This window comes from Mugil cephalus, chromosome 16, assembly GCF_022458985.1.
Source record: "Mugil cephalus isolate CIBA_MC_2020 chromosome 16, CIBA_Mcephalus_1.1, whole genome shotgun sequence".
In the NCBI taxonomy this organism is placed as follows: domain Eukaryota; kingdom Metazoa; phylum Chordata; class Actinopteri; order Mugiliformes; family Mugilidae; genus Mugil; species Mugil cephalus.
Genome location: NC_061785.1, coordinates 13195649 through 13218890, shown reverse-complemented (window position 1 = coordinate 13218890; position 23242 = coordinate 13195649). Strand labels below are relative to the sequence as shown.

Sequence of the window (23242 nt, the reverse complement as noted above, 5' to 3'; positions counted from 1 at the left end):
GTGGTGACGTTTTTACAACAATTTATTTATTTATTTTACTACTGTCAGAAAGAACATCTCAGGTCACAGGGGGACGCCTTTAGCCATAAATCAGCTTATCCTCCACATGTTAAAAAGAGAATATGAGCCAATGTAAACATGTTAATTGGGATAATCCTTACTCTGATTATTCACCGTAATCCAATCATTGTGTGCACATTAACAGAGCCTCTAACAGAGACAAGCAAGAACACCTAATTGAGTACAGAAAAAAGCTGAATTCATTTCCAACCATTGGGTCAGACGGCTGCCAAAGCAACATTTAATTGTCCGAGACGAATCATTCCAATTTTTTTTTCTCTTTTGGCTCTGTTTTTGGTCTCCTCCAGTATTTTTAGTTCAGTTGAGGAAAAAAATGGCTAAAATATAATATGAAATCCTGAAGTGAACTGCAGAGTTATGGATAATTGTCTTTTGTCTTTCACAAAGTCATGTGCTCTCTAGTTATAGTCATAAAAAAAAAAACCTTGTTTAGAGCAGCTTTAAAAAGCTCAGATCTGTACTAAACTTGTTAGCACCATTCACACTCAAACCGCGCAGTAAATTCTGGGTGAAATAATGTCAAAATAATTACTAGATTACCGACAAAAAGTAGATCAGAGGTCATGTCCTAAGATGTTTGAATCCAAATCCGTTTAGAAATTTTGGAAAAACCTTTTAGAAAACCTTTTCTGCCACTGTAGTAAAGTGTTTATAGGTCACTAATCACTTTGCTCCCAAAACAAATTGGGACTCGTGTCGGGACATGGGAGTTCTGTAAAGCCTTTCTGCTCCCTAAAAGCCAAATAATCACCTGCGCCAACAGCTTTAACGAATCAACCCAAATGCATCGGTTTAGATCACGCTGTACATTCTCTTTGATGATCTATGCGTGACTGTGCATAATTCGTCCTAAGCCTCGTCACCACGGACTGCGCGGTCATGCTGCCTGAAGGGTTCGTCCGTTGTGTGCCGTTCACACTGAAGGTGAAATAAGTTTGTCGGGAACAACGGGCCTTCTATTCAATCTGCTCAGCGGTGACAAGATGGGGAAAGTGCACGGGGAAAAGTTGAACAAGTGAAAATGAATAATTTAAGAGCTTTTTAAGACCATTATAATTTAAGGCCTACACGAAGTACGAAAAATAAGGAAAATCAGAGAGACACTGGACTTGACTCCACTAATAGGAACTTACAATGCAAAATATGCTCGTATTTAAGACTTTTTAAGACAAATTTTAGACTTTTTAAGACTTTTAAGGCCCTTAATTGTCCTTAAATGTCAAGAAAGCAGAGGGAGTGGAATAAATGGCAAAGAACTGGAAAACAACAAGTAAAACAGCAAGAACAGGTAAAACAAGTGAGGTGCCGAGACAACGATCTGTTGCGCAACTGAAGTGAAAGGGCAGGGCATGTAGAAGACATCTGAGGACTACGAAGGTGTCTCACCTGATACTTGGCCTGCAGGATCTTTGAGCGGAAAGGCACAATGGCGCACAGCACAGACAGGAACCAGAAGATGAAGAGGACCCCTGAGGACTGAATCCCGCGTAACCTCTCAAACTGGATCAGAAACGTGGCCAGCAGCTGGAAGGGAAGGTGGGGGGGATGGGCGTTAGGAGAAATAAAAGGGAGAGGCTGAGTTAGATTAGCCCGCAGAGCGACTTAGGGCACGTAAGGTAAAGCACAGCGAGTCTGGGTCAGTGTTTTCAAGCCGACTGTTCCTCGATGAAAAGCCGGGTTACAGCTCTGCTTCAGCACACTGGCCTGTGTGGATGTTCTCAGCCTCGGTGCCTTAGCTCCTACACCCATTCACACTTCCCTCCAACAGGAAATGGAAGTCACCATTGTTAACAAGACAAACAGTAAGGCTGGATGTTGGAGACAAAGTTGTGTACTTGATGTAAATAGAGTTCATGCTAAATATAGAGCAGGGGTCTTTAACATTTTTCAGGATATGTGTTCTATATTAAACTCAGCCTGGTGCTATTTATAAATATACATTATTATTATTATTATTTTACATTCAATATTAAGCTATTCCTTATCATTTTACTAAAATATGTTGGATTCATGTTAATGTTTATTTAAAGAAAATTAAATTTGTGGGGGGACATTTAAAAAAAATGTATTTGAGCATTTGTGTGTCTTCAGGAGAAACTCCTTTTCCACAATGCAAATGGAAAAAATACAGATGGTTTTGCCACAACATGGATTAGAACAGCAGTCAAGTATTCACTTTAGAGAACTGTGTTTCTCCAACAGCTTTGTATTCAAGACACTTTAAGTGTTTCATCTCTCCCTTACAATATCTCCGTTAATATGTAGAACATTAGATCCGTACTCAAGGTCTTTACATCTTACAGGTCTGCACATCTGTGATTTTAGCCAATTATCTAGCAACTTAGAAATTAACTCAAGATAAAAAAGTCAGATTAAGTCAGATTTATCTTAAAGCTAAAACATATGGGTAGGAGGGAAAGTTAGAAGGTCACAAAAGTCAATGATCTATCATCTTGGAAGTGTGATTATTTGTATTTGTAGGTCAATGGCAATTTATTATTATTATTTTATCTTCTACTACAAATCAGGAATTATTTTTGTAAATTATTATAGATACTATTTTTATTATTCATCCTTGAAAGCCGGTTAAAGCTGCTGTTAAAGTTCACGGGACAAGCTCTGCCGTTACGTTAGACACACTCCAGGATTAATCACTGACACGTTGCTCCGGCCAAATCTGGAACCAGCTGATGTACTTTGTTGTGAACGTTCCGCTGCTTCCGAGCGCAGAGTCACAGGCAGTTTGTTGGCAGCGGCCACAGGAGCCCTGTGACGTTTTCTTTGTTCGACGAGAGGGGCCGTGACTTCAAAACGGCGCAATGATGACTGGTCTACGTAGCAGCGCGCAGCCTAAATCACTGTGTCAACAGAACCGGGCGCACGTCTCCTGTATGCATGAAAATAAAGAACCCTACACAAGTCTGCAAATCTGTGTTCAGACTGTGAGGCGTATCTCCATTTCTTATTAAAAGGAAAGTGATGATATTATTATTTGCACAAACTAGTTCCCTCTCTGTGAAGGTTCAGGCTTTGGTTCGGAAAAAAGCTTTATTTGGTGCAACTTAAACAGCTCTAAGGCTGCACTAACATTATTTCCTCGAGGCTACATTCCACTGCTTCCGAACACTGGAAGAAAACATCACTGCTATGTAAGAGGAAGTTGGCAAAACAGACTATCTCTATTTTCACAGTCTCCGGCTCAGTCAAATGGGGGAAAAAACAAACCTGAATTCCCACGACTGTGCCTCTTAAACAGGTCGTACTTGTTATGAAGTCCTAAATAAACCAAATATAGTTTTCACATTTGAATAAAGTAAATAATTCAGTGGGTGTGAACATCAGATAAGAGTAGTTTATTACAGCTGTTTGCATTTACTCGCCATTTCATCAGGTGCACTAGTGAAAATTAATGAGTTTAAATCCAAATCAGAGGCGCCCGACACACGGACCTGGAGGGCAGCGTGGGTAGATCACGTGGTGCTGAAAAAAATGTTTGGATACTAGTCTAATCATTTATCGGCTGCACCTCCAAAACAAACGTTCATCCTTTTTTTTTTTACTTTTTATTGCAACACTCCCTCAGTTTGGCGTCACACATCTGCAACCATGCACAACTTAAGCAACTCAAATCTGCCGATCATATATATATGTTAATTATTATTATTATTATCATTATTATTATTATTGTAAAAGTTGCTCACAAGTCAAAGCCAAAACCAATGATCCAATGACCCCTGATCTAAAGCTTCCATCATGACTGTTTACTACTAATAGTTGAAGAAATGTTGTCAAAAAGGCAGACCTGTAAAAAAAGAAATAAATCATCACCTCCTGTGATGTGCCCCTGTCTGTGATTTCTGTGGTTGCCGTGGCTACACACTGAGACACAGTGGTCAGGTTGACAAAGTTGAACCATTTCAAACAGCAGCCGCTCAGATATGTGCACACATGAGGCGACAATCTCACCTCTCCATCTTCAACGAGCGTCTGTTTTTATCATTTGGGTTCAAGATGAACAGAGATTAACAGTCTTGGACCCAAATTCACGTTTAATAAATCACAATTCATTCATAATTCATAACTGTGATAGTGTCATTGTCCAAAACTATGCTGTATGTAGCCCACACTTTCTTTTTTGTTTTGTTTCTACTACGGACAGTTTTCTTATGTGTATGTTTATGGAAACCGTTACTCTGTGTCTCATCCCGTTTCATCAAGTAAGCGTGTCATGTGCATCGGTAACTGTGGCTCTGTTTACGTGTAAGCGCGACTACGTTAACCGGCCATGACTGATTTTAATAGTGGGCAAGTCGAGGCAGCTCCTGAGTCTTCCTGAGAAGTTTGACTCAGTGTTACGGTCCAAGATGATCTGTTTAATTAACAGGCAAACGAGAGCGAGAGCAGCAGCAGCAGCAGCAGCGGCAGCAGCAGCGGCGGCGGCGGCGGCGGCGGCCATCCTATACGTCGCCTCGCCACTGAGATTAGCTGCAGCCGCGTATGCACTGAAAACAGTGTAGGCGGCAGCGAATGCAACGCTCTCGCTGCCGTTCTCACTGTGCAGCCTCGTGACCCTGATCTTCTGTCCCCGTGCTCTCAGATAGCATCTCTCCACCGTGTGCTCGATATTTGTATATGTAAAAAATAATGTTTGTATATTTCCACAGTTAAACGAGACAGCGCATCAATGTGTCTTTCAAGCCACGGCATTATGTTGCTAGTCAAATGCAGCTTCTCCTCACCATGGTCATGCCGAGCAGCAGCGGGGTCACGAAGTAAATGGGCGGCTGCGTCTGGTTCTGCCGCAGCTCGTGGAATGTGTAGAAGAGATCGGTCCAACATACAATCCACAGGAACAAGCCAAAGATCTGAGGGGAGGCAGAGGGGTAGTAAAAGTTTATATGGTCAGTTCTGGAAATACTGGGTTTGCTCGTGTTATGAGTATTTACTGACTGAAAAAAGGCATCTGACATTCATTTCTAGATCATATCACATATCAGAGTTCATGCTCTGGTTGCATGGCACGGTAACGAACAGGAGGAAATGGTAAAACGGTACGACCAGAGAATCAGTGTACACTGCGCTGCAGGAGAAGTGCTGTGCATGACAGGAGCAGGAGAGGGATTAGAAAGCAAGATATGACGCTTAATTTATACTGGCATGGAAGACAGGATATCCTTAAGATAACAACGTCAACCAACGTTCAGAAAATTTAGATGAGTCGAATAATCCTTATCAACTCACTGGGTAATGCTTCTATGTAGCTTTATGTCGTATATGAGTGTTTTTTTTCTTTTTTTTACTTCTTTATGTCTTTAAATGTTGCTGCTCCTAGGTGACGGGGGTCAAACATACGGCTCGTGGGCCACAAGTGGGCGGCTGGAGGATCTAATCTGGCCCATGGGGAAAATTTGCAAAGAGCGAAAACTACATAGAAGACATTAACTTCAATTTACCAATAAAATGCAACTGCTATTCCTACTTTTTCCATTAGGGGCTCACTGTTTTTTTTCTTAAGACATTTCAAACTATACATACAAATGTTTTGTAAATGGATAGTTCACTACATATAAACATAATGTACTTATTTGCACTAAAACAAGAGCAAAGTTGTCATTATTTCCATTACATTTTTTCACAAAATAAAAGATATTTTTGAAATTTCGATACGTGGTCTTGCCATATCCCATAATTCTCTTAAATTCTCATCACGTGAGACTTGATGGACTTAAAATGAACTGGTCACATGACCCCCTGTGTCATTTCTGGTAACAGGAAAATGTGAAAAAAGTGTTTCCATTGCACTTTTGCGATAAACTGTTATATCGGTACGTCTGAAAAAACCACCTCACGAGAGCGTGAAAGTGTTTACCGATATTTGAGGAGTTTTTTTGAAATGTATGTGTTTCTGATCTTTTTTGCGACATTTCGGTTTTGCGTATTTTTATTTATAATTATGCTGTTGTGTTTCTGGTCTGTATGTGTCCTGAGCTTGTTTTCATGATTCAGTACAGAGGCGAGTGATGAACGAGGAATCTCTCACCGTCTTGAACCTGTTCAGCATGGACATCATGATGTATCCTCTGTTGTTCCTCTTGAGATAGAAGAGGTAAACGGGAGACACGACCCAAAGGTAGATGCACGGCAGCCATGACAGCACGGAGAGCTGAAAACACTCGGTGAGGTTGGGCACGTCTTTGTGCAACGTCAGACTGGCATTCTGTGAAGAGACGGCGCTTCGGTTTAGTTATTCACTCACCCATTACGACACAAGCCCAAACTGGTCGGGCTCTTCAGTTTTCGACCACGGAGACGTATCAGTGTTGTTGACGCCAAGTCTTAAACAGCACATTCGTGTGTCCGCACAGCTCCACTACCCACACAAACACCACAGCTCACTCGGACGGGATGTTTTCCCTCTGTAAACACTTTCTGCTCCAAGAGAAACAACCTGACATCTTTCTCAGAACCAGAGATTTATTATTAAACAGGAAAATGAGTTTTCACGTTGAATTCAGATCAGATATTTGGATGAAATGTGCTGCAGGTCCACGGAGTCGTGTTAAGTTCTGTTCCACTTTGTAAAGTGCGTCGAGGGACACAGCAGGGAGCATGTGATGCATTCATTAGTGGGTATGCAGCTATACACCCCACATGACCCATCACGGATGTGCTCGACATATTACTGATATTTAAGTATTAAGATTAAATTAGTGCTCAACTGATTTCAGGAACTAGTATTAAGTAAGTATAATATATAAATAAAGAGTTAAAAGTATTAAGTATTACCAACATTAATAGTTCCAATCATAATCCACTTGGTTTCCTAAATATTAGTGTTGTATTTAAAGTACAATCTGATTAATCTTCACTGGTATTATGGATGTAAATATTTATCACAACAAACTGATAGTATTTGGATCATTACTGGTCCTAATCACACACACAGGAGAATCTATGCACACATTACATCAGAGGTCTTCAACAAGGTGTCTGCAAAATCTTTGGTTGATTAGACATTTTATATATATGTGTGTGTGTGTGTGTGTGTGTGTGTGTGTGTTTCTTTCTATGTATATGTATTTTTTTTTTAATTTCCACCCACAAATTTCATTTTCTTTAAATACACATTAACATGAATCCAACATATTTTAGTAAAGTGATAAGAGATATAGCTTAATAATGAATGCAAAATTATAATGTATATTTATAAATAACACTAGGCCGAGTTTAATATATAAGACATATAGTAGGTTGGGGGTCACTACTTAATGTCTCCATCAGTTTGGGGTCTTTGACCTGAGAAACGTTGAAGACTCCTGCTCTACATGATTAAAAATAAGGGTATTCAGGGTTTTGCATATAAATTTAATACTATGTCTGCCCACCGGCGTCTAATTAAACACGCAATGGTCTCATAACGGAGCATAATCGGAAATATTTTTGCAAGAATCAAACAACGCGGTGCCTGTGTTGCGTTTTGCTAATTGCTCCTGAAAGCATCTTTGCCTCATTACGGTAATGATGGACTGAAAAACGCATTATTTAATTCTACGCAGTGATTTCATATACTGTATAAATTATATATATATATATATATTTTTTTTTTCATATAAAGCCTGTAACTTCAAAATTCTTTGCAGTGACAAAAAACAAACCAAGCAGAAATCTAAATGGATGCTATATTAGCAAATGTTAGATAAGAAGGCGAGTCATCTCCCTATAGATTTGTTTCAGTTATTGCCTAATCTGAGGAGACGGCTGTAATGATACAAAATTCAAATCCTAAACATCAAGTACATTTGATGTTATCCTGCAGCTGTGATGAGTGATGAGATGAATCGTAAACGAGTCCCGTTACAAGAGGAAATTGAGAGATCTGCTTTTTTTGGAGGAGTGAATGAGGAGATAAATCAGCTCACAAGTCTTACAGTGTGGACCCTGATTAATTTGTGGTGATACACTGAAATGTAGATGATGTGTAGAGAAAGTAAACTGCGAGCGTTGCGGTCACTATGTAAAACACACCAGCATCTGATCCAGAGGCCGCACTGATGGGACACAGAGCTGCGCCGAGTCTTTGTGCGTCGGCCGTAACCCGTTATAATGCTCATTTTGAAACATCCAGGACTTTGTGCGAATATTCATTTGACAGTTTGAGAACAATAACTGAGTGATCTAGAGGATATCCGGAGGTGAAAGGTAAAGTAAACACGAATCACAGTGAGGCGCAACCCTGACACGGTAGTTATCGAGCTCCCCAGGATAAACACGGCTGAAGGCCCACCCACAGATAGGACTAAGATAAACACAGCTGCCAGCCTCCGATCGTTCTCCATACGTCACCACACCCAGTCGCCCAAAAACACGTATGTACGGCCGAGTGTGGGTGAAAGTGTCGCGGTGTGAGGAGGTGAAAGGTAGCTGCTCGTGCCTGCGTGTGTGTGTGTGCGCGGTGTGTTGAGTAGGGCAGCTGTACGACATCCTTCACTATTTCATTTGGCGTCTTAATGACTTAGCTCATTAGCAAACCGCTGAACCACATGTTTCAGTCCTGCGAGATGCATCCGTCTTGCGGAGTGTGTTTTTTTTTAAGCCAAATTCGAGTTCTTTCAGTATTCAGTCCCAAGACGAGACGCACTCTTACTAATAATGACTCAGCAGAAGCATGCATAAACATTTACATCACACTAAAACACAACGTCGTTCAAATGGAGTTTTCCATTTTAACAGGGGAGGACCTCGAAAAGACACAGTTCAAATGTTACACGTGGAAACACGGTGAGCAGGATAAATAAATAATTCAGTAACAATAAAAAGATGTCAATATATATAGATATTTATGTAGACTTCTCTGATTTTTGAGTGCTACTGTGAGCAGCAGGTTAGCCTAGCTTAGCAACTAAAACCATCCACCCAAAACCCCAAACCTTCCTGAATATTCACACCATAAAAAAGTAAGTATCACTAAGCATTCACATCTCTGTGCTGCACCAACATAGTGACTCCATCCAACGCTGACTAACAGATTTCTCTCTCTAGCTCACGCACGTCACATCATTTCTTATCATGGCCACAAAAACACTGAACGTACAAAGGACGTTTACAAAGGTTTAATTAGTTTCTGATACGGTGGCTCACCTTTAAAACTATCAATGGATATTGGATAAGTCTTTTGGTTTCTCTTGAAAATAACAACTTATTTAAAAGAGGGAAAAAAAGAGGTTTTTATGGATAAAAAGCAGAATATAAAGGCTTTGATTCGTAAGCACTTCAGCTGCCGTGAAAGAATGTTGTTGCGTAAACGCACTCGTCTTTTGAAAAAAAATCTGAAGTGGAGGCTAGTTCCTACTGGTTCGCATTAAAGCGGCCCATCTTATCTTATCACGGCCCAAACACACTAAAAATGTGAAACTAAATAGTTTGCAAGTGTATAAGCACTTGTTCATTTTTCAAGGCTCCACAATCTGCATCGGTTTGGACGTCACATTTCACACGTCAAGAAATGAGTCTCTAAAAAGTACATAAAAGTTCTGAAAGTTCAAATACAAAGAGTGAGGCACTAACAGTCAGCAGACAGCTGGACTACTTCACTAACGGGGTAAAAACCTGCACAATAAAAGGGAAAACAATCCACTATGAGAGAAGAGATCACACGGTGCTAAACTACAGGATGGTCATTTTCTAACTGTCATATGAGCATTACACCCAGTTTATTTTAATAAACTAACATGACATAAACTAACAACATATAATGTTCCTTTATATACTTATTATATTGGCAGATTAACTAATAATAAAAACTATTGTAGCCTAACTTTTGACGTTATTATAATTCTAATAATATGACACTGTAATTACGCATCAACCGCATGAACAAATGATCGGTTCCATATGTTCCCCTTGTTTGATATGTGAGAAATAAAAATAAATATTCGTTAAGTAAAGTCAAATCCAAAACTGTATCTGCACATCTACACACATGTTCAGACATTTAACACATTTTTTTTTTTCTTATTTTAGTTACATTGATATTATGCACACGTGCTTAAAGGGCAGACTCACAGCTTTAGTCTGAGGGTATTTCATACATCCACTTGGCAGGAAAGTGTAAAAATTTCAACCATTTCCCTATTTTCAGGGGCTGTTATCGTTCATTTCTAATACTGTGTCCCCGAATGTTTTGCAATGACTGTACGAAACGTAAGCAGAGAAAGAGGTTCCTCCTTTGTGATGTTCTACTAGGTCTATATTGCAGCTGTTGTTTGATCACAGGTCTTCCTGCTTTTAGTTTCATCTTCGAAAGCAGAAATGCTCGGTCAGGTTGACGTCAGGTGACTGGGTTTGATTTCACACTGTGTTTTGGGTTCATTGTCCAGATGAAGTGTGAAGAACCTTCCTTCATTCAGCTAAATCTGAGCAGATAGTTTATCTCTGTACTGTTCTGTCTTCGGTCACATCGTCAATAAACACTAGAGGCCCTGTGCTATCACATATATCGGTGCGTATTATGGAAACCTTCTACATTTTTATATATTTTAGACGTGGATGAAGAAAGGCCTGAGGAAGGTTGTTCACGTGTGTGGATCTTGTGAAGGGAGTGTCCGCGCCACGGACATAATCCTGATGTCATCCATCACCGGCCTTTTTATGCTCCAGAGCTCACGAGCGTGTTCCTTTGTTCCCTCTCGATTTGGTCTCCGCTAATGTTCCTGCTTTTTTCTTTTTGCAAACTAACTATGACTGTGCACATGTGGCAACGGTTTCTAAATGCAAGACTGGAAACACCTTAGTCTGACCTTCCACCTGCTTCACTCATAGGTGGGTGCTACATGTGTAGGGAATCTGAATGGTGAGTGATGCAAAGATAAGCCACAAACTGTAACTGTAACCTAGTGCCACATGTGTCCAACACAGACTACGTGTGTCACGTAACTGCAATATTCCTGCCTCCTAATGCAAAATACAACAATGAAGGACTAAATCACCATGACTTCCTGCCTAACTCAATACTGAATAAAAGGAACCATTAACCACAGATTAAATTACAGTAACGGAGCATAAACCCCGCCCTAGTTGCTAGTCACTGTTTTATAGTTTTATTACATATATATAGAGGTGTGTGCCATTTTTCATTTCAAGGCTAACTTGAAACTGCCACAACGGCAACTGGACTTTCAGGGTTTTTCTATAAGACGTTCTGCCACTGGTCGTTACAGGTTACAGATGTTCCAGTTTCCCACCAGTCATTTACAACTGAGTTAAGTGCAGTTGCCATTGTTTTAGCTTGTTTTGGGGACATTTGTGAAATGTAGTTTCCTGACAAACAGGACACACAAAAAAAAATAAAGAAACACCAACTAGGGCTGGGTTTAAAAAAAAATAAAAATCGATCTTGATTTGAAATATCCGATACCAGTTCGTGAAAGTGACTGATTCTGAAAAGCAGGACGACATATAAGAGCCGTGTGAAAACCAAGCGCAAGATGTTAAACCAGAGACAAAATATTGTGGAGATTCCACAAATTTACAGAATCAATCGCAGTGTTAGCTTTAGTTTTCGGTAAAATTGCCGAATCTGTGCGCGGAAGTGGAGCTTAACAATAAACAGATATGGCCTCAGACTTCCCTCCAAATCATCCATCAAGCGAGTTCTCAGAAGGCGTGTGCCGCAGCCTTTCTTTAGTTTGATATGACACACCGTCCAAATTGTTTACATAGATGGTGCAACATGTTCTGATGGAGCCCGAGCTTGTGAGATGACTCACGCGAGTGAGACTTCATTCGTTTCGCTATCTGACCCATTCTGCCATCACCCTTATCAGTGACTCAAAGTCAAAACAAACTAAAGACATGCACACTCATTGTACTACGGACGTGAAAAAAAAAACAATGAATAATTGAGTTAATCGGACTTTAACAGGAGAACTTAAGTGCATGCAAACAGAGTAATTGTGTCCGATTGAGGCGCCCAGATAATGCGACAGGAATTCGATTTTATTTGGCGTGTATTCACTGAATCGCATTTTTCAATCGGATAACGTTTGTGCGCTGGCGTGTGAAACCGGAACAAAAACATCCAAGGAAGCCGATCGCAGAAGAAGAAGAAGAAGGAGATAAACCGAGCCGCTAGAAGAACCGTCTAGTTAGTGGTCGAAAGAGGAGAAAGGAGTGATCTGCTCCTATAAAGGCGCCAGTAGTTGTGTCAGACAGGAAACTTGGGAAACCAGAGGAGCTTAATAATCTGAGACAAAACGAACGGACGACCAAAGACTTCTTGTATTTAGTTTATCCAGAATAAGAACAAGTAATCACACGTAGTGGTGGGAATTTAGGAGAATAGTCATGCTGTAAAAACCACATGGTCCTGGTCACCTATGAGTAATTCTGAACCATTTCACAACCTATGAATAGTACGTTCACCACATCCGAGTTATAAAAAAACTGAACAGACTAATCAATGGAACAGCGTGACAATGAGGTTTAAACATTTCTTTTTCTACCGTATTAAGTAGATTCAGTAAAACACTGCAGTGAATCTTTTGATGGATGACTTGTCACAGGATCATCTGGACCAATACTACACGTGGGCATGATGGAGAGCAACTGACTGAGACAGAATTAGCCTTGGAGCCATTAGGAGCGAGCTGGCGCCAGGTCAAAAACTTCATTTACAGTGATTCATCCATTCACTATTACCACTTATCTTCCCTCCTGTCCCGGCTATCGCTGGGCGAGAGGCCCCGCACACCCTGAGCCGGCGCGCCCGTCCATCGCAGCGCTACCGCATTTATTTATTCCTTGATTTGTTTACAGCAAATGGGTACGATCCAGGAAACTGAAACCGAAACCGCGTCGAACATGAACATGAAAACCGCTTCAGATGCAGTGAGACGGGCAGCAGCACTGCATTTGTGCAACTGAATACACTGTGCACCGCTCCAACCAACACAAACATGAAACGGCTGCACAAGACTTATGAGATATCACCGACAGTAATCAGCCACATTAACACCACTCGCAGGTTAAGTGAATAACGCCGGATGCCTTCCTGCGAAGGCAGCAAGGGTCGGGATTTATTAGAGCAGTTTCACACCTTGTTCACTGTTCCCGGAGCAGGGAACATTCCCCCCCAGTCTGGTTAGTTTATAAGCTTATCATTATATAACCATTATTGATGTGATTATTTCCTGAAATCCAAATTTCCTGCAAAAATATGACCAAATCCAATAAGAGACCTCAGAACTAAACACAGAGGTGAAGCCCGTGTTCAAGGGCCTATTAATAAATGTAGCTTTAACAGTCAAACATATCAAAATAAAAAAAATAAAATAAAGAAATCAGGAGTAAGGAATACAAACGTGATCGGATGAAAGTGTTTATTGAGCAACAAAAGTTCCAATCAAGGCAGAAACCTCAATAAAACCAGTGGGAAGTAGATAAGAAGACAGGGAGACAATGATCTGCTGAAAGAGGAACAAACCCCGAAACGAGAAACGCCCTTTCACGTTAAAACTTAGCAGAACAAAGCGAGGCTGCTTGTCTGTTGAGCTGTCGGCCGGATCACTTCTCTTATTACCGCGCACGCACTGTGTTTAGTGCGTTATCACACTAATGTAGCATCGCTCACGTGAGGTGTTAGCGTAACGTGGCCTCAAGTAGGAGGAAAGTTGATTCAGAGAAAAGATAATGTAACATCACAGGCAGCTGCTATTTACTGTACATGTTAAACAGCTGGAAAGTACACCCATCGCCTTTTAAGATGACAAGACAGATACTACTCACACAGCTGCACCGTAAAGCTAACCTGACTGTTTCTACTTTAATGTAGTCAGTGACTTTTATACGTGTTGTTCCCAAAACGATTCCCATAATATTTCCCTCACCTCACATCAGTGTGAGAGAGCTGATCAACGCGTCAACCACTTCTAAAGATGTGCAGGGGGTTTGAGGGTGACGGGAGCGGGTTTTCTACTGTATTCAGAGGTTTGAGAAAATAAATTGCAGCAGGCTCACCGTCTGTTCTCCGTTACGCTGAGAACTGTCATGCGGTATGGATGCTGAGCCGGGGGACTACGGCCGCTTACGCACCAACATGAAAGGCATTAGCAACGTTAAACATGTCAAAGCCCGTGAACGCAGATTAAAGAACTATGTGTCCTGGAGTAAAGGTTATGATTTAAAGGGGATTTGCTGTGTAATCTCAGGCCAGCTCCTCCACTGTCTCCTGCTGATTACTTGTCTGATGTGGGGGGGGGTCCCTGTTATTGACGGTGTCCCTGTTAGACAGTCACTGTCGATAATGTGGGGGCACCACAGGAGACTGTCCCATCTCAGCTTCTGTTTGCTCTTTACACGTCTGATTCCAGACACAGCTCTGGGTCCTGCCACTCGCAGACGTTCTCCGAAGACTCTGCTGTGGTATCGTTTATTAGAGATGGAGGAGGTGGAGGTGGAGGTGGAGTATAGGACACTATATTACTACTCCTGAATGTAGACCAGGGAGGGGCTGGTCATTGACTTCAGGAGGAAGTCAATGACTCAGCACCCCGCCTCCAGAACTCCTTTCCTCCCTATATCCAGATCATTAACTCACTCACCACATTCAAAACCACCTTAAAGATCCACCTGTTAACTTTGGGCAACCCCTCTTGTTTATTTAATTACTTATTTTTGATGATCTGTTAGATATTTTTGTTTTCATATTTATTTTATTTTGTATTCCACCTTCATTTTATTTCATTGTAAAAAAAAAAAAAATGATGTTAAGGTTCTGAAAGACGCTTATAAATAAAATGTATTATTATTATTATTATTATTATCACCATCCAGGGCCTGGAGGTGGAAGAAGTGAACCGCTACAAGGACCTCAGAGTCCACATGTTTAACAGGCTGGACTGGAGGGACAACAGTGATGCTGTGGACTAGAAGGGCCTGAGGAGACTCTACTTCCTCAGGAAGCTCAGGTCTTTCAATATTTGCAGTGAGTTACTAGAGTCTTTCTACCAGTCTGTTGTAGTGAGTGTCCTGTACTTTGCTGTGGTTTGTTGGGGAAGTAGTATCAGCTAAAAAAGACATCAGTAAGATCAACAAATTGATTGTACACCAAACACTAGACGGGCAGAGGAGCTCACACTGAACTTCTTTTATTCCCCACTCTCTCCTCTGTATAATACCATGTTTTTGTAACAACTAAGCTACTATGACTAATTAATTTCCCTTGTGAATCATCAAAGTCTAAGTCCACACAACATCCGAAAAGTCTGAAAATCATCATTCCACAAATCTGGTGAGCAGCAAGTCGCTGCCTCACTGACGTTACGGGCTCACGTACAGTCGCACATTTTCTGCAACGCTTCAAATTTTATCCCACGTAGTTGTAGCCTCGCTTCTCATTCTGAGGGGAAAATTAGACCGTTTCACAACTCTCGATTCCTGATTCTGTTCATTTCAGGAAGTCTGTTCATCCACAGTGCATCCGGAGACTTTCCCGAGAGAAAAGGAAAGAAAGAAAAACTTCTACGCGTGGTATTAGAGGCCAAAGGCGAAATTAGGAATATAACTGGGGCTCTAGTACGTTTCCTAGAGGATCACCGCTGCTTCGCCTAAGGGTTGGACAAAGACATATAAAAATGTAGTGCTAGAATTTATGTGAGTCACTGATATCAACAGGTGAAGAAATCAGTTTCACTAGTTTCACAAACTCCCAGAACAAGCTGCTGTGGTTTGCTGTCTGCTAGCGTTGGATGTCGGTCGGATCTGGTCAATTCTGCTAAACAGCGACATCACACAATTATGGCAAGACAACCGTGGACTTCTGACCGCGGCTGATAATAAACGTTCTCCAACAGGAGCCAATCCTACGTGAGACTATTTTGTAGTTTAGTGCCGAGTGATACGGACCAAAAATTATACCTTGGTATTTTTGGTCTGAATGGTGATACAAAAGCCGCCAAAGCCACATGTTGGAAGTCACAAGGACTTTCATGAACATGGGACATCACAATTAAAACTGAACTAGATAAACCAGTGTAAGAACATCTAACCTTTCTATTAGGATATTCCAGCCTGTCTTGTGCACTGCTACTCCCTGACTGTTCATTTACGACGTGAAAAAGCTTTGACCTCGCAGCTTCACGAGATTCATGAATCTCAGCCGGAGTGAAGAAATAACATATTTTTTTATCAAATGTCAACTTCTGCAAAAGAAAAAGAAAAAAAAAATCTTTTCCCAGCAAACGCCCTCTGTCATCATGACTTCCTCTGTTTCATTTTCTATTCGGCTTCAGCCGCACAGCATCCAGACCAGTAGCGAGAGGCATGACATAAACTATTCCAGACACCTCACACCATATTTTACAGAGTCTGGGAGCGCAGAGCATTTAAGGCGAACTCCCCGCTTCCCCCTGGCAGGTTGCTCCTCCGCTCAACACTCACCCCGTAATCCAGGCTGCTGCTGACACTTTGGATTGTTGCTATATAATGCCTCCAATAAATAGGCTTTTTGGATCAGCCCGTTAATATGTGCACTGCATGCCGCGCATTCTGTCTGCCGCTGCTGCTCCAGCGTCTTAGAAATACAAGCGCGTTCGTCTCGTAGCTTTTGATAAGCGAGAACGCGACCCTGTCCCACATTGTGCTGCGTTCCAGGCACGGCGGTTCACATCGGGGCAACGTTCGTGTGATTCGTATACGGTGACCTGCGGTTTTATTGAAACACAGACCGCCTCCACAATCAATGAGTCATTGACAAAACTGCTCTGGCACGTTCCCTTTCTTTAAACACGGTGTGGGCGTGCTAAAAAGGTTCATTAGAGGGTTGCTCAGTTATCGCAGAGCTGCAGACGCTCACAACATCCTTCTTCGCAGCTTTTAAAAGGTACAATCCGCCTGTCCCAGTTTTTAATGTCGTCTATTGCAGACAACATTCAGGAATAGCCGTTAAATGCCTTTGCATTCTGCTGGGGTTCTGCTTCGGGAAGCACCGGAAAAAAAATAAAGATGAGGCGTGTGATCCAGATCAATTTTATCTCTCTATTACGGGGCCTTACTGTTTACAATCTCCCAGTAGCACCATACACACGACCTGGAATTTCAACGTTTGGCACTTCTACTTTCACTATTCGACGCCAAAGGATTTCGTCTTGTGAGCAGCCACAGGAAATGTAATATATTTGTTGCATTTCGCGCTGTTCCTCAGAAGTCTCTCATAAAAAATGTATGGTCCATCCTCAGCAACTTCCATTCAGTGATGGTTGTACGCTGCAGGTGGGAGTCGTGTGCCGTGTCCAATTTAAAGGAAAATAGACAAAAGTCGTGAGGTCAACTGAATATCTTTGTGTATTAGACAGTCGGCTGGACACAGTGCCACATTAATAATACCCCTTGTTTGTGTGATGATCGGTACAATAAGCAGCAAGTTAATTTACTGTGTTCTAATTATAAAAAGACAATCACATTTGCTTTGAGGTCTGAATCAAACAACAAAAAATGATCAAAAAAAAAAAACTGATGTATGTCAGCAAAAACATTTTCATTTATATTGTGCACACATCTTATTAGTTAATTAAAATGCTGTTTGAGCTATCGGCCACAGATAAAGAAGATGAAGGATGCATTCGCCACCTTTTGAAAACAATGAGATTGCAGATAAAGCCCTTAGCCAGGCGTTAGCATTTAACCTGATCTGTACTGAACACGCACTGCTGAGTGCTGGGGGATTACAAGCGCCTTCAGTTTGTTTGAAGTGGACGTAAACAGCAGCAACTAGTTTAAGCCACCTCAGACGGCCTCAAAAACTTGCCAGGCCTCGGAGTGAGATCAGGTCAAGGCAAATCAGAGGCGTAGTTTGGTGCAGAGGGAGATTTCTTCGTGACAGCGTGAGCTAACGGCTCCTCACCCTTCGTACAGCAAAACGGATCCAGCACGACACAGACAGAGAGTCTGATCAAGGTTTACCCGTATATTCGGATGAATACTGCCAATGCTTTGACCTATTTACGTCATCACGCTCATATTCTTAGGATTTTTTTTTGTGACACATTAAAAGCTCATTAACTAATATTTTTATACAGAACAGGGCATTCATTCACTCTTTTTCTTGAACCGAAAACTAGCAAGGAGACCAATTTTTTTTATTTTTTTTTATTTTTTAGAAACTTCCCAGCAGCAGGACACAAAAGATGCACGGTTAACAAAGAGCTAGTATATTATGAAGCCTTTGGTTGACAGAGAAAATGATGGTTTTCTCACCAAAGCAGAGCTAAAATGAGAGCGGGTATTAGACAGAGACGCAAATAAGAAGCAGCAATATACCTCAAGAACAGTTCCAGTTTAATAGGCCCCTATATTTGCGGTTTCAGTAGTTAATGTAAAGTAAGTATGGCGCGTCTGGTATAGCGAGTTTATCTCCTGTACCAGAAAACAGGATTGGCCTTGAGCAAGACACTGAACTACACTACACCTGTGTGAATGTGTGAACATATGGGTAGAGGTGTCATGATAAAGCACTTGAATACCGGTCGGTAGAGAAGAAACCCAAGACCACTTATCATTTAATTTTAAATACTTTTTATATTTTTCAGTGAACCCTTTGAATACGAAACCACAGATAATGTCAGTGCATCAAAAGATGATTAAAAAGCCTCTTTACTCACCCTTTATATATCATGATCAGTTCTGAGCCACATTTATTATTATTATTATTATTTTTACTGAACACTCCAACCTATATAACCAGTTAAACCATTATAAAGAGGGTTTGTTACATGTCTGTGGTATATTTTAGCTAGCTACACCTGCTACACGGAGACACAGTTTATACTGCTCACACTAAATGTTATTGTAATGTTACAAGTCCATATCCGATTGTTAATTCCTCTGTTATTCTGTTTTCGATACAAAGGAAACTCCTCGCTATTCTCATCCCCATCCCAGCGGCTACACGTCCACACCCAGCCTGGGGAACACTGATCCACCACAGCGACAGCTCCGCGAAGCAGACTTCCTCATACCCGTATATCAAATTCAATTAAAGACACGACCGATGGAGCGAATCGAACACGCGCGCGCACCTGCGTCCGGCATCGAAACACACTCGCTTGCCACTCGATTAGGTACTATGGGTTAAAACGAATGGGCTCTAATGGGGTTTTTTTTTGTTTTTTTTTTTCAGAGGTTTTGTATTTCATTCTCGTGAAGACGGTCGACACACAAAAGAGAGAAAGATGTGCGAAAAGCGGTGAAGCCGATGCCGTGTGTGTTCACCTGCCTGCACATTAGGTACAAATCAGTGCATTGAAACATAACAGCCCTGCAGTAAATCGCTCTTCAACTGCTCTAATGATCAGTTTGCGTTGAAACAGCAGCAGAAGGGTGATAATTCAACTGGACGAATCGTTGTAGTGTTTATAATAAAACACTGACTGAAACGTAAAACCTTAGCTTAATTAAGATTAACAGAGAGCCGCTGATTCAGGTGTGTTTCCATGTTGGAGGCTGTGGTTTGTAGTAGTGTTGTAACGCGTGGTGTGGACGCTCCCCGTTCTAGTCCGTGTGCCAGGCTGGATGACAGAAGACATCCGCTGTCTCGCCATCAACTGAACATTGTCTTGAAGCCGAGTACTTGCTGTTTAATCACCTTTCGCTAGTGGCCTCAAATATAGGAGCTGCTGTTGGTGTCACATCACCTACTGAAACCTCTGTGGACGTGGTGTGTTTTCCATCATGCTCCCCTGGGAGATTATCATCTGTATCACTGGGATTACTGGTGTGGCGGGCCCATCTCCTGTAATACACATGATAGCCTACTAACACTCGCTTAATAAGGTGTTACAGGGCCCGGGCAGTGATAATAAAGTGTCTGCTTGATTTTATCGACACACACACAATGGTTCCCAGAGGGGCTACATTGTGTCTTTAATAGGGTGGAATAAGGTATTGTTATGTCTGCTGAATATTCCTGGAGGGACTTGGCTACTGTACAGAGACAATGAGATGAGTTCACAGAGTCACTAACACACACACTACTTTTTTTTCTACCCCCATATGACACTAGTAACAATGGCAGCTAACCAGCTCCAATGTGTGCGGTGACATTATTCGAGAAAAATACAACACACTGACCGACTTTTCTTATATATGAAAAAAAAAAGAGAAGGGCGTAATGCAACACGTCCTGGAAGCTTGTTAACTCGGTAAATGCTATTAGACGGGGCGTATTTATTAGTTAGCTACCACCGTCCATGCACTTCTGGATGCTGGCAAGAAAACCGCGTACAACCTCAGTCAGGTAGTAAGCGAAGTGCGTGCCATTGTAGTTTTTCTTTTTTTGTTGTTGTTGTTTGTTTTTTTTATTTAGTAAGACGCACAGCGGTGGCGATAAACCACCGGCGTCTGGAAAAAAAAACGCACTCACCCAGAAGGGGAGCTTTGGTCCGCACAGCCGCTCCATCTCCGTCGCGGCGGGACACCGGGAACCACCGGGGGAGAGCTCTTTAATCCCCTCCGCAGGTCGAGCCCCTTTTTTTTTTTTTTTTTTTCTTCCTTCTTTCTTGACGACCAGCTTTCCCGTTCCTTCGCTTGACAGACAAGACGCTCGCCAGCTGTCACATGCCCCGCTCGGACAGGTATGCGTGTCGCCCTAGAAAGACGCGTGTGTTTTTCTGCGCCGCAGCCCTCCCTCCCGACGCCGTGGTACCGACAGAGTACGCGTCAGGAAACGCTGTGCTCCTTCCGCCCTGGCCGAGACAGACGCGAGAGAGAGAGAGAGAGAGAGAAAAAGTCACTCGGAGCCAAGAATTCTTTTCTATGGGAGGCTGTCGCGATGACGGGGGCGGGGCGTGTGTGCGAGGCCACGCCCCCTCACCCCTTCCTTCCTTCCTTCCCCTCTTTCTCCCTCGCTCTTACGGCACACGGCGACACACATGCACACATGACTCAACAAGTGTAGTGCTGAGTCACGGAGTCGGAGATTAAAAGATGAATAAAGGTTCAATCTGGTTACCAGTGAAGATGGCTGGAAATTATAGCCGTAACATTATGACCACGGACCGGAGGAGTGAATAGCATTGGGCATCTTGGTTGACAATACAGTGCTCTGCTGGGAAACTTTTGGAGCTGGCATTCGTGCGGATGTCATTTAGACGTGAACCACCCCCACCCCGTAGCAATGACACACACAAAAATTGTTAAGGAACAACTCAAAACAGCACAGAGTGTTGACCTGGCCTCCAAATTCTCTATCCCAAACTGATTATTCCTGATCCACATAGCACTTACCTCAGCATCATGGAGTCTGTCTGGCGTTACATGAAGAGACTACAGAAGAAGAGTTGCCCAAGTTGCTTGGGGCACCCTCCCTTGAAAAAAAAAAAAACGCTGTGTAATTTGGTCGAACTTCGCATAAGCAGAGGGCGCCCGTGGTGTAGGCGGTCTGTGATGTGGTCGGGGCACATGCCTGTTCATTCTGCTTAGATGATCCGGTCGTATGCAGGTCGCCTCCGAGAGTGGTCTGAGCTCAGTGCGTCCTCGTTGCACCTTGCACCACTTGATCAGACAGCACAGACGCACCTCAAACCCACATCCTTTTAGTGGCTATCGCTGGTTCCTCTTAATGATCACAACTGATTCAAAGGAATGTTAAAAGCGCCCCGGTCCGGACCTCCGACACCCATCACACAGGAAATCCTCTGCTTTCTCAGCAAGTACAGATACTGATCAGATTACAGAGTTATCATCACTTTCAGTCACAGGGCCACGTCCTGTGTCACCCTATTTCCCATGCTTACCTAAGGTGTGTCCTGACACTCTTCACCTCTATCTGTCTCACTTCTGCCAGTTCAGTTGTCAATCAGCTACACAGCATGTTAGAAGCATTAGCCTTGTTTATATTTTTCAAAATGAAATCAGAAATCCTATTTAAGTTTTGCATGGCTGCTCTTCATTCAGCCATTATGGTAATTAGTGACCCCAGTTTCTGGTCAAGCAAGTTTCTGGTGGGTGTTACCCACAGAGTTTATTCCTATTTAAACCTCAATTTCCCACTAGTTTATCAGAACTGAAGAAGCTACTCAGATGAGTGGCGAAACGTCTTCAAGAAATTCTACAAGTCCAGCTGACCTTATTCAACGCTTTTTTGGATTACCATGACCTGGATGACTGAGAACCTTCACAGACATATCTTCATCATTTGGTTTTGCTCATTCTGACACCCTGAACAAAAGCGCTGTTCATGTATATATATATATATAGTTTTACAAGAATGCTGCCCGGTGACACAACCTTGCATGTTAGCTTGCACTCCGAAACAGGGCCTTGTTCTTCTCGTGTCTCTGCAGTTCATTCAACATTTTTTTTTTTATTTGTAAACTAAATGCCTCTGATCCTGAACGGGTGGACGTCTCGCCACCTTTTCAGGCCACGTTTCCACGTCTTATAAATTAAAAAATGCAACGCGCACCGAGAAAGCCACCCAGGCCTGCACCCGCACGCCTTTAGCGATGCAGGGGCATATCTGCTCGAGATAACGGCTTCCCGGATACGCCGCTTTAAAGTTGCCACTAATGTTTGAAAGTGCGGCGGTGGTGATTTGCGCGATAAAGCAGTCTTAACAAAAACATTAGATACACTCAAACGTGCGGCACTTCCCCTTGTTTTGCTCCGTCATGCAAAAACAGCGGAACTTTTTCAGTGTCTCTAACTGGAGGGAAGACAGTGGTGGAGAAAGGGAGCTTTGTATTTAGGAAAGACCGCTTAATCATTCTGAGAACATTAGTGGCACTGAATCAAGACTTTACTGCAAGAGTTTGCGCTGTATGGGCTGTAAAGGCACCCAGGGGCAAAGGCTTTGCTAAGACTCCAGGCCTCTTGCTGCAGGTGCCTCCTCCTAGTCCAGCAGGGGATTTGATTACCAGGCATTAAGCCCTGATGTTCTCTATACGTCCCAAGTAGAACTGACCTTGGCCCTTGGCTGTGATTAAATGGATATCCTTTCCAGCGCAGGTAAATTGAGCTACCTGGCAGAGGACCTGGAGAGAGTGAACTCACCATCACACGTGAGGGATGCCCCGTGTAGTATTTACGCTGCATGAGCTGTCACAAGTCCTCAGGTATCAGCGCTGTCACATTATACAAGCAGGGTCTATCCGGAGCGGCTCCGCCCAGC

General features: G+C 42.4%; 1 protein-coding gene across 2 annotated transcripts in view; it reads right to left on the bottom strand.

Annotated features, from left to right (window-relative positions):
* The window catches only part of abcc3 (ATP-binding cassette, sub-family C (CFTR/MRP), member 3), a 47474-nt gene extending 26605 nt beyond the window's left edge, over positions 1 to 20869 (bottom strand). The window contains exons 1-4 of one of the 2 annotated variants that reach the window (XM_047608705.1): positions 20495 to 20869; positions 6122 to 6298; positions 4821 to 4946; positions 1468 to 1605 (exon numbers count right to left, since the gene is read on the bottom strand). In XM_047608705.1, coding sequence (XP_047464661.1) covers positions 1468 to 1605; positions 4821 to 4946; positions 6122 to 6298; positions 20495 to 20530 — 477 coding nt within the window. In that variant the 5' untranslated portion in view covers positions 20531 to 20869. The remainder of the gene's footprint in view (positions 1 to 1467; positions 1606 to 4820; positions 4947 to 6121; positions 6299 to 20494) is intronic. The other variant, XM_047608706.1, reaches the window with a different exon arrangement.
* Positions 20870 to 23242: the final 2373 nt, after the last annotated feature.